Source organism: Eptesicus fuscus, chromosome 9 (assembly GCF_027574615.1).
Source record: "Eptesicus fuscus isolate TK198812 chromosome 9, DD_ASM_mEF_20220401, whole genome shotgun sequence".
In the NCBI taxonomy this organism is placed as follows: Eukaryota; Metazoa; Chordata; class Mammalia; order Chiroptera; family Vespertilionidae; genus Eptesicus; species Eptesicus fuscus.
In genome coordinates this window covers 26,816,651-26,829,003 of record NC_072481.1, presented here as the reverse complement: position 1 = coordinate 26,829,003, position 12,353 = coordinate 26,816,651, and the positions used below count along the sequence as shown (strand labels likewise).

The 12,353-nt window shown below is 40.4% G+C and overlaps 2 protein-coding genes across 6 annotated transcripts in view; both read right to left on the bottom strand.

Moving 5' to 3' along the window:
* The window catches only part of GPBP1L1 (GC-rich promoter binding protein 1 like 1), a 52,450-nt gene that overhangs the window by 16,876 nt on the left and 23,221 nt on the right, over window positions 1-12,353 (bottom strand). For all 5 annotated transcript variants that reach the window (XM_054720397.1, XM_028160107.2, XM_008151199.3 and 2 more), the window contains 2 exons: window positions 9,778-9,907; window positions 8,881-9,167 (listed from right to left, as the gene is read on the bottom strand). In XM_054720397.1, coding sequence (XP_054576372.1) covers window positions 8,881-9,167; window positions 9,778-9,907 — 417 coding nt within the window. The remainder of the gene's footprint in view (window positions 1-8,880; window positions 9,168-9,777; window positions 9,908-12,353) is intronic.
* LOC129150159 (40S ribosomal protein S6) lies at window positions 11,403-12,235 on the bottom strand. Its single transcript, XM_054720400.1, has one exon. It carries the CDS (start codon window positions 12,196-12,198, stop codon window positions 11,449-11,451), a length of 750 nt encoding a protein of 249 aa, XP_054576375.1. The 5' UTR covers window positions 12,199-12,235; the 3' UTR covers window positions 11,403-11,448.

Here is a 12,353-nt window from a genome sequence, read left to right as displayed (position 1 = left end):
TATCATTTAAACCAGGCGTCCTCAAACTACGGCCCGTGGGCCACATGCGGGTGGTTTTAGCCATTTTTTTTTTTTACTTCAAAATAAGATATGTGCAGTGTGCATAGGAATTTGTTCATAGTTTTTTTTAAACTATAGTCCGGCCCTCCAACGGTCTGAGGGACAGTAAACTGGCCCCCTGTTTAAAAAGTTTGAGGACCCCTGATTTAGACCATTCTTTTGTTTGGGTTCTTTTTTGTGGAGTGGCAGGTAGGGATCCTATTATACATATACTAGAGGGCTGGTGCACGAAATTCATGCACTCAGGGGGGTCCATTAGCCTGGCCTGTGCCCTCTTGTAGTCTGGGAGCCCTTGGGGCATGTCTGACTCACGGCCTACAGGAGCAGGCCTAAGCCGTCAGTGGGATATCTTTAGAGCTGCCGTGGAGGCAGGAGAGGCTCCCACCACCACCGTTGCGCTCGCCAGCCATGAGCCCAGCTCAGGGCTTCTGGCTGAGCAGTGCTCCCTGTGGGAGTACACTGACCACTAGGGGCAGTCCTGAGTGTCTGCCCCCTGGTGGTCAGTGCACATCATAGCATATTATGCCATTCTGCTGTTCGGTCGATTTGCCATTCAGTCGATTTGCATATTAGCCTTTTATAATATAGGATTGGAACTTTTCCTGCCAAAACTTCTGTATCATTTTTTCTCAATTCTAAATTTTAATCTATTTGTTTCTCCTTAATTTGTTCATTTGTATGTGATTATTTTTGGGAATGTGGATCAAGATAGCTTTTTTTTTTGTTTTTTAAACGTATTTTATTGATTTTTTACAGAGAGGAAGGGAGAGGGATAGAGAGTTAGAAACATCGATGAGAGAGAAACATCGATCAGCTGCCTTCTGCACATCTCCTACTGGGGATGTACCTGCAACCAAGGTACATGCCCTTGACCGGAATCGAACCTGGGACCTTTCAGTCCACAGGCCGATGCTCTATCCACGGACCAAACCGGTTAGGGCAAGATAGCTTTTTTAAAAAACATCATGCTTTAGAGCTCTCTTGTTGTTTTCATAGAGGGGAAAAAAAAAGGATGGTTCAGTTGTTTGATGTCCTGGCTGTCCCCCTGCCCCACTTTCCCCCTTTTATCTGAACCTTGTCTTTCCTCTCTATCTGCCTCTGCAGCTCAATCTGTTCTGCTTTTTTTTTTTTTTTTAAAAAAAGATATATTTTTATTGATTTCAGAGAAGAAGGAAAGACACATCAATGATGAGAGAGAAATCATCGATCCCGACTTCTGCATGTCCCCTACTGGGGATCGAACCTGCATCAGGGTTAAGTATCCTTACCAGGAATCAAACTGTGACCTGCTAGATCAGTGGTCGGCAAACTGCGGCTTGCAAGCCACATGCAGCTCGCGAGCCGCGATTTGCGCTCTGTTGACTAACGAGTTTGCCGACCACTGTGCTAGTTCATAGGTGGATGCTCAAATACTGAGCCACACCGGACGGACTCTGCAGCCCAATCTGGATTCTATTTCCAAAAGTTTTGTCCTATTCCAAAAAAATTTTGCTTTGAAAGGGAATATTGCTGGTTAGTATGAACAATGATAGAACTCTGTGGTAGTTATCCATTTATTGTTTCTTAATTCCAAAGTCATCCATTCTGTCTGCTCTGTGTAAATGTTTCTGTGCACTTTAAAAATGTTCCTTTGTCAGCTGGCATGCTAATTTTTATCAGTAGAGAACAATGGAGAAACTTTTGCTTCTTGTTCCAGTGTGCTTACTCAGCAGACTCCTGTAGCACCCAGTTTCTGCTAAGCCAGGTTCTGAAGTACAAGTGAGCTCTGACTTGAGTGATTTTGTAGCAGGGAGGCATCTTCCATGAACAGCATTATCAAGTACTCTAGAAGTCAGTTTTCCAGCATGTTCCCTGGAGAAACACCTCAGCAATTGCTCATTCAGTGAGCCACAGCTAAGCCTTTTTCAACAAGGTCTGGATCTCAGTCCTGGGGTGGTGATGGGGGAATGGGGAATTCTTCCTTAAGTGCTCATCTTAGCCTTAGGGTTAGTGGCTGCTCCTTTTATCTATTTCAATCTTCTTTAGCATTCTCTTACTTCTTATTAGTCAATCAGTCATTACACCATCCTAATATTCATATTATTTTTTGTATAAAACTGCCATCTTCTTTCTTTTGCGTACTTTAATTTCAAAATCAGACAAACAACTTCCCCTCCCCCCAAATAAATAAATCCAAACCTGATGTCAAATGTGGGAAGGGAAGGCAAGGTTTGAGACTCTTGTATTCTGCCTTAGGCAGAAAGACAGGAGAGAAAAAAATCACTAGACATCAGCAGAGGAAACCAGGTGGGCTGGGGCCACTCAGGGCTGCTGGGAGAGCAAGCCATGGAGACACTATACAGAGGGCATATGGTCTGCAGGTAGAAACTCCTTATGGACTTCTTTCAGGAAAGAGGCATCTTTATCACCTTTAATGGGATGATGAAGATAATCTCATCAGGAACAGCAGCACTGGGTTCTTCTGCTGTCACATCAATTTCATCAATGCCTAGGCCAGTGATGGGCAACCTTTTGAGCTTGGTGTGTCCAACTTCGCCAAAAAACTGAGCATAACTCAGGTAGTGTGTCACTTTGAGGAAAAAACATTATTTCGCAAATGTTTCATCCTCAGGAGCAGCAAATGTTTCATCCTCGGCATGCGGCCGCCTCTCATCAGAAATGGCTACGCGTGTCAGTGCTGACACGCGTGTCATAGGTTCGCCATCACTGGCCTAGGCCTAGCTTGATCATGCAGTAATGCAGTTGGAGTGGGTCTGGGTATCCTCACGAGATGTCAGAAGAGAGCAGCGCAGTTTCAAACAGCAGTACAAGGTCCTTTTTGGCCATCATGTAGCCCATTGTACAGTAACCTCAAAGTATCCAGGCTTTCATGATATGCTGCTCCATGTTGTCTGTCCAGCTGTAGGTACTAGTCACATGCAGCAGGGTAAAGACATAAACTGACTGGAGATTGTCACCTTCTCAACCTTCTTATACAAGATTTCTTTCAGGAGTTTGCAGATTCTCACACTTGGCCTTGCTCTCTTCCATTTTCTTCTTCTCTTCATCCTCAGGTAGCTCCAGGCCCCCCTTGGTAATTGAGACAAAGTTTTTTTCATCAAACTACTTGAGCTGCCACATAGTACTCATCATTAGTCTCCATCTAATATACTATCTTGAAGCTCAGCTTCTGCACTTGCTCCACAAAAGCAGAATTGATAATCTCTTCTTTGCTCTCACCCATGATGTCAACACTTTACCACATTTACTCCACCATTCGTTCTCTGTAGATATATTTTTTCTGCGGCATTTGCAGGTTGATGGACTTGATGTTACTCATCCTCAAAACTTTATTATGTATTTCCTTAAAAGAACACTCTCATAATCATAGTATAATTGTAAAAACCAGGAAGTTAACAATAAATACTATTTACAATCCCTTACTTAAGCCATAACACTGATGTCTTTTACAGCAAAACAAAGTTTTAAAAACATTGTTTTTCTCATCATCCAGAATCCAATCTAGGTTCACATGTTGCCTTTAGTTGTTCTCTTTGGTTTTCTTTCATCTGGAACTTTTTATTCATAACCATAACATTTTTTTGAGTATAGTCTAGTTTTTTGTGTGGAATCTTTTCTAACTCTTTTGTAGAAACCTCAATTTGAGTACAATAAAGCCTTGATATAACGGACTAATTCAGGCAAGGGGGTGTCTGTTAAAGCTGAAAGTTGGTTTTCTGAATGTGTATTCTAAAAAATTGACAGATTAGTTTACCTGAGTTTATTAATGTAGACACATTTGTGTAAAATTAAGTAGAAATTAAAAGTTTAATTTCACAGAAAAGTTTTCTATATGTATTACAGCAAATTTAAATTTATACTAAATAGGTCTAGTAAATGCATGTATTCACGTCACCTCGAGTAAACAAATGCACTCAACTGGGGTGTGGCTTAGCCCACGTGGCAACATCGGCCAGCACAAGTTAAAACTGTAGCAGAAGGTCACCCCACGCAACAATAGAACCAATTGCCACGTGCAATGCGATGCGATAATGTGCTTATCATTTGCTGAACATTGTTTATGACCAATGACTCTTGGATTTAAATATGTAGACTTGCCCGACTGGTGTGGCTCAGTGGTTGAGCATCGTCCTATAAACCAGGAGATCATGGTTCAATTCCTAGTCAGGGAATATGACTGGGTTGTGGGCTCTACCCCCAGTGTGGGGTGTGTAAGAGGCAGCCAATTCAATGATTCTCTCTCATCATTGATGTTTCTAGCTCTCTCTCCCTCTCTGAAATCAAGAAAAATATGCTTATAAATAAATAAAACCACATATTAATTTAATTATAAGCAAAACTTGGTTAAAAGCATTTTAAAATGGACAGGGTATTAATTTTCACATGACATACAAACAGAAAATTTTGCCTAATTGAGGGCCACAAAATCGCGAGTATGTACAATGTTTCCTCATGGTTAGATTCAAGGATATGCATTTTTGGAAGGAATTCAGAAGTAATGTTGCATCCTCAGTGCATCACACCAGGAGGCTTATGATCTGCTCTTGTCCCATCCCATGACTGGTGACATTAATCTACTTCTTAATAAAATAAAATTTACATACAATGAAAAGCACCAATACTAAGTATACTACTATTCCTGGAGTTTTGAAAAATGATTACACCTTGCCAACCTCTATAAAGACAACTATTTCCTACAATCAGCAAGTTCGCCCAAGCTTTTCCCAAGTCAATCTCCATTCCACATAGGCAATGATTTCTATTTTTGTCCCCCTATAGGTTATTTGCCTGTAGAATGTCATATTAATGTAATTATATAGTAGGTACTCTTCACTGTAAGGCTTCACTGATATTCATCATGTTATTACATCAGTCATTCCTTTTTACTACTGAATAAATAATCCATTATATGATTACACCACAACTTCTCTATTTTTATGTTGACAGACATTTAAATTATTTCTAATTTTGGGCTATTATGAATGAAATTATAATAAATACACATATACTTTCATTTCTCTTAAGGAAAAAGCTAGAAGTGGAAGTAATGGGCCACAAGGTAAATTTATGTTTATTTTATAAGAAACTGCCTTTCCCCAAAATGGGTGTACTGCTTCACAATCCCACTAACAATGTAAGAGAGTTCCAGGTGCTCTAAAATGTCACCAAATGTTGTGTTTAGCAGTATGTCATGGTGATACTAACTTGAATTTCCAAATTACGACCAAAAACATGGATCGTTTTTATCTACGTGCCTATTGGCCATTTGTATAATTTCCGTTGGGAATAGCCATTCAAATCTTGCCCATTAAAAAGAAAATTGTTAATTTCAGAGAGGGAGAGATGGATAGATTTGTTGTTCCACTTATTTATGCATTCATCCTAACTTTGGCATATCAGGATGACACTCTAACCAACTGAATTACCCGGCCAGGGCTAAAAACTAATACTGTTTTAAAACAAAATAACTTTCTACAAAAGACCTTTAATTTGTTATTTTTGACCAACTACTTTTTCTTAATATAACTCTTCTTCAACCATTTCTTTCTCAGTAATCCTGTACATTCCACAGGTTCTACTCTAGGCTTTCTCTCTTTATATATTACTAGTGGCCCAGTGCACGAAATTCGTGCACATTAAAAGGGAATTAATTAGAGAAAATATTTTAATATTGTGGGTATCCGACTCCCTCTTTCCTCCTGTCAAGAGTCTGGGCCGGCGCCCGCAGGGACGCAGTATCAAGTCCCTGCTGGCACATGCGGGGACGCAGCATCAAGTCCCACTGGTGTCGCAAGACCCAGAGTCAAGTTCCTGACCATCCGCATGTGCCTCGCTGCGCATGCAGCCCCATCCCCGAGTGCGCATCTCGAAATCGCGCGAGACCCAGACCTGCGGTGCCTGCAGAGTCAAGCCCTCGCTGGTGCCCGTGGGGATGCAGCATCAAGTCCCTGCCCACCCGCGCATGCCTGCCACGCATGTAGCCTCCCGGTGATCCGTCGTTATAGCATGAGGGCGCCATGACCACAGGCTTTTTATATATATAGATTCTCCTTGGGTGATTTTACCCATTTATAAACTTCAACTATTAGTCTCTAATTCCAGGTGCATGTCTTTAGATCTCTCCTTTGGTACCAAGGATCTGTTATCCTTTCCTTCCAATTCTGTGCCCATTTTCCTATTCAAATTAATTACTAATTATGCTTCAATTTACTTTGGAAAGAAATCTTATTTTTTATTCTTCCTTCCCCAGTTACAATACCTCAGGTTCCAATTCTTTAGATTTATCCTATAAAATAAGATCTTTTACAACCTACAAGTCTGTCAACAAGAAATGGATAAATAAATCTATTATATTCACAGAATAGAGTATTTATTATATAGCAGTAAAAAATACATAGAGCAGGATTTCTCAAACATGGTACTACCAACATTTTGGGATGGCTAATTCTTTTGATGGAGCTGTCCTATGCATTGTGAGATATTAGGAAACATCTCTGATCTCTATATACTATTCTCAGTTGTGACATGCAAAATTTCTCTAGATACTGACAAATGTGTCCCAGGGGGAGAAAGGGGTGAGGGGAGACTTGTATTTGATTGAAAACTACTGAACCAGAGATATATGTATTAATACAGATAAATCTCAAAACCATTTTAAGCAAGTAAGAGAGAATCCTATATAATAAAAGCCTAATATGCTAAGTGTCCAGGTGTCTATTCAACCAATCAACACATAATATGCTAATGATATGCTAAGGCCACTCAACCGCTTGCTATGATGTGCACTGACCATCAGGGGGAAGATGCTCTGACCAGTAGGTTAGCTTGCTGCTGGGGTCTGGTTGATCAGGACTAAGTGAGATTAGTTCTGGAGAGATTAGGACTAGACACACCCTGGAGCCCTCTCGTAGTTCCTCCCCGGCTCCAATCATGCACCGGTGGGGTCCCTCAACTTGACCTGCACCCTCTCACAATCTGGGACCCCTTGGGGGATGTCAGAGAGCCAGTTTCGGCCCGATCCCGCAGGCCAGGCCGAGGGGACCCCACTGGTGCACGAATTCGTGCACTGGTCCTCTAGTACAATATAATACTGTTCATATAAAAATCAAAATCAGGCAAAAATGATATTATAGAATATTTATGGATATATACATATAGTAAAAGTCTATAAAAAACATGTCTGAGGATGATGAAACACTGAAAATAAAGATGGTGATTACCTCTAGGGGAAAAGTGAGGAGAACAGATTAAGGAAGCTTTAACTATATCTGTCATATTTTACCATTTTTTTAAAAAAATTAACGGACATTTACTCCTTTAGTTGAACAACCTCTACACAAAAAATAGATGGTTTAAGATTTTTTTAGTGGAAAAGAATTTAGGTCTTAAAAGGTTTTATGAGTCGGCTCTATGTTTTCTGGGAATCATTTAACTGAGCCTTTTAAGATTCCTGAAGACTGCGGCCAGATGGAAAAGTTGTAATATATTAATTCTTTTGTAAAATAAGAGTCTAGAGCATATTTGGTAAATGTTAATATTTCACAAAGTTAGGTGACGTGCTAACTTGACCATTTTCTTCATACTTTACACTTAGAATATTGCATAAAAAACATAAATGCAAAATAAATTTGCCCTTATTGACCTTGTTCAGGTTTTGCAACAAACTTCCATTTAAATCACTTAGCAGGTGAAGATAATGCTACCTTAACCTTTTTCTTTCTGTCATCAATTCATTTCCCAGTTGGAATGCCACAGAACTGATAAAGGACTTTCTTATTAAACTATGCCAATCAGTTGTTTAAACTTCCACTCTACCCCATACTTCAGTTTTTTTACAATCTCTTTTTTTATCAAAGCACGTAAGAAACCCAACTATTGAAGAGACCTAAATACACTTGTTTTCTATATGCTCAGCTGGTTGTGGTCATAGATAAATATTAGATAAATATCCCTGTCAGATATGAATTATAATTACAGTGGGTTCATTTAATTATAGGAATAAAAGTACAAAAAGAAACTCATTTATAATAAGAATACAATTAAACTTTTCTGGATTGATGATTTGATGATTTCACCAAGTTTTCAAAATGTGATGAACAACAGAGATTTTGTTTCTTCATCACTCCTACTAGTCTTTCATGCATTTGGTTATAAGAGTACTTCTGATTTAGAGCCCCAAAGGCATGTAATTCAACACACAATAGCATCAAGTTTCACTAAATAGACAATAGCTAGAGTACTACTAATTGCATGTTTATAACTTATAAGTATTTTATATAAAAGGGCAAATTTAGGAGAAAAAAAACCTCTTATTATAATTGGAGAAAGACAATTTAACATGTAGGACTACATTTTTACATTATATATTTGAATACTAAACCTTACAAAACTTAAAGGAAATTAAGGATTTTTTTTAAAGTTCCAAAGGCATAAAGATGAAAACAAAAGATGTTCTCAAAGTTACACAAGATTTTTGACACTATCTTCATGCTAATCAACTCTTCTCAGAAAACAATAAAAATCTAGGGGAGATAAGAGATCAACCGAAGGACTTGTATGCATGCATATAAGCATAACCAATGGACGCAAAACTCTGGGGGGTGAGGGCATGTATGGGGGTGGGGGGGACAATGGTAAGATATGTACACATATAATACCTTAATAATAAAAAACAAACAAACAAAAAAAGAGAATAAAAATCTAAACTTAGGGAGTCCATTTTTAGTAATTTCTGAAACGTTCTCATTACTAATAGGGTCTTGTAATTAAGACATTATTTGTTAGGTTTTAACTGCACAACTAAACCATCATAATACTTACGAAGTCTTCCTCTTCAAACTGCAACTTTTCCACCTTGTCTTCTTTCTTTTCTTCCCTAATCTCTGTAGGTGGCTTTTCCTGAAAGGCACAGCCTTTCCTGGAGTGAAAGCTGCCATTCCAGTGGCGATGGTTTACTGCGCCACCCCCACTACGCTGGCTCATGCCATCATGACCACGGGAAGAGCCATGCCAACCAGATAGGTTTCCTGTGATTCCAGCATATGCTCCCTTAGAGACACCCGAGTCCACAGAATCATGGCGAAACAGGGAGGGCTGGTGCCAGGAATCTAGAACAGTAAGGAAAAGTAACACATTAGATTATTTGCTTCCTGGAAATTCAGAAATTTGGCCAGATGCTTCCTGATCTGGTTTACGGTATCACCAAAAGCCCTTCAGGGGGACCTTTTAAATAAAAGATTAAGCCCTGACCGGTTTGGCTCAGTGGATAGAGTGTCAGCCTGCGGACTGAGGGGTCCCAGATTCCATTCCAGTCAGGAGCATGTGCCTTGGTGGCAGGCACATTCACAGTGGGAGGTGTGCAGGAGGCAGCTGATCGATGTTTCTTTCTCATTGATATTTCTAACTTTCTATCCCTCTCCCTTCCTCTCTGTAAAGAATCAATGAAATATATATTTAAAAAAATAAAATAAAAGATTGTTTACAGAAAAGAAATCACAAAATACATCTTTTTCTTTTAATGTAATTTCTAAATGAGTTCCTCCACTGAATAAATGACTCATGAGAACATAACAATGTTAGAAAGCCAACATAGTTGGAGGATCTGAGAACTATGCTTACAAAAGATCATAATTTCAAGATTATGGACATGCACCCTCATGCTGGGCTTGCCCTAAATGAGTAGCTTAAATATAAACATGGAAGTTGGGCATGGCTCACCTCCTGTAGTTCGTAGAGGTCCATTGTTAAAAAAGCCATCAGAGGAATTATGTCGACGACGGCTTACTCCAAATCTACCATCTCCTCGGGGTAGGTGCTCTCCGTGTTTTTCAAAGGTGGTTGTAGGTGACTAAGATGATAAAGAATAGGGAAACAAACAGGTAAGTAGATGTGTCTTTCTTAGGTTTTGCAGCAGGCTTTTAGAAAATGAGAAATAACTGTGGCAGAAACCGCCATTATGAGAATACTAGTGAACCAGTGCACGGATTCGTGCACACTGAAAGGAAATTAATTATAAGAAATATATATATATTTTATTTTTGTCTAAAGTTTTACATATGTCTCCTTTTCCCCCGATTGACCCCCCTCCCCCGCCCCAGCCATTCCCACCCCGGGCAAGTCCCCACCACCCTAGTGTCTGTGTCCATTGGTTAGGCTAATATGCATGCATACAAGTCCTTTGGTGCTCTCTAATAAGAAATATTTTAATATCGCTATTTGTTTTTCTCTATAATAGAAGTGTCAACCAAATTTACGATCAACAATGACAGATCAAAACACTTGTGTGCGATTGGCGCCAGCGAGAGCTTTATATGTATCACACATACGTGAGTCAACTTAGCCTTTTATAGGTATAGAATAAACTTGCTTAATTAGACCTGCTTTCTGATGTAGCTAAACTTTTTACAGCCCAGTGAAGCACCCCCCAACTTCTCTTTCAGGTAACTGTCAGCAACACACCAGTAAATATCAACACAAAGCAGATTATTATTGTAGATCACGCAGGGAGAACAAAGGGTAAAATATTTTACTGCAGCAGTGTTTGACTATATTTTGCACAGTGAGAAAACCTGAAGTCATTTTCAAGGTCCACCATTTCTTACTACTTTTTAGTGGGGTCAAGTTTCTAAACTTTCTAATTCTCCGTTTTCTAGCTAATGAAAAGAAAAAAGGATTCCACAGAGTCTCCTATCTATCTACTCCAGGACTTCTGTGAGGATCAAATGAGGTGTTGCATGGGAAAACGCTTCACAGACATTTGTTTAAAGTGTAAAATGTTTGCAGCTGGCTATAAACAAGTTGTGTTCCTGGTGTGAAGAAACTGCAAGGAGGCTAGTCATCGCTAGAGAAAGGAAGCCAGGCATTGCTATGTGACGTCATTACCCGGCACCCATAGCCACCATTTCTGGGCTGAGCTGTGGGCCCCATTTTGTGCCATGTGGTCTCGGCAACGTTGGCTGCAATTTGGTGAGCTGTTGCTCAAGGATGGTGGCAGGGCCTGTGTCCCACTTGGGGAAAGCTGAATGTTGCTTTGTGATCGCTAGGTCCGCAGTGCCGTTTCTCTGTGTGTCACAGCAGCTCCTGCGTTGAGCATCTGCCCCCTGGTGGACAACGCACATTATAGCGACCCATCGCACGGTCGGACACTTAGCATATTAGCTTTTTATATACAAAAATGCCATAATAAGGGTACCACAAGGCCTCTGAGTCAAGAGAAGGCCTAGGTTACATATTCAATCATTAACTTATTTACATTATCCCAGAAGGAAAGAAAAGGCAGCTACTTAAATTAATCACAAAAAAACACTGCCAGGCACAGCCAGTCTAGCTTTTTTTTTTTTTTTTTTTTTTTTTGACATTTGCTCTCCTTTATTTGTTAGTTACAAAATCTCATTTTTGACTGGACTCAGACTTAGAGGTAGAAGCTCTCAGAGAGGACAGTCTACGTCTCTTCGCAATCTGCTCCTGGCGTTTTTCTTTGGCCTCCTTCATTCTCTTAGCCAAAAGTTTAGCATATTCTGCGGCCTCTTCCTTGTTCTTCTTAGTACGTTGTTTTTTCAGAGCAATACGCCTGCGTTTGTGTTGCAGGACACGTGGAGTAACAAGACGCTGAATCTTGGGTGCTTTAGTCCTAGGTTTCTTACCTTCTTTGTTTAGAGGCTTTCTCACAACATATTTTCGGACATCATCTTCTTTAGAGAGATTGAAAAGTTTTCGGATTCTGCTGGCTCTTTTGGGCCCCAGGCGACGAGGCACCGTGGTATCAGTGAGACCAGGAATATCTTTCTCCCCTTTTTTTACAATGACCAAGTTGAGAACACTGAGATTGGCATCCACAATGCAACCCCGAACAGATTTGCGTTTTCTCTCTCCAGTCCTCCTCGGTCTGTAACAGGAGTGCCCCTTACTCAGCAGCAGGCGGACTCGACCATGGGTCAAGACACCCTGCTTCATGGGGAAACCTTGTTTGTCGTTCCCACCACTGATTCGAACCACATAACCCTTCCATTCTTCACCCAGAGCGTCGGCAGCAACTTCTGTGGCCATACGCTTCTCGTAAAAGGTACGAAGTTTGCGTTCATCGTCCACTTCAATGAGTTTCTGGCAGCCAGTGGCTGGGAAAGAGATGTTGAGCTTCATCCTGAAGCAGCCGACAGCCTCCGCGGCGCCACGAAAAAAAGCCAGTCTAGCTTAATGGTTGATTATCAACCTATGAACCAGAAGGTCCCAGTTTGATTTCCAGTCAAGGCACATGCCCAGGTTTCAGGCTTGATTCCCAGTGTGGGGCATGCAGG

Coding starts and splice junctions, on each gene's coding strand:
- LOC129150159 (XM_054720400.1), bottom strand. CDS start 12,198: ATGAAGCTCAACATCTCTTTCCCAGCCACTGGCTGCCAGAAACTCATT.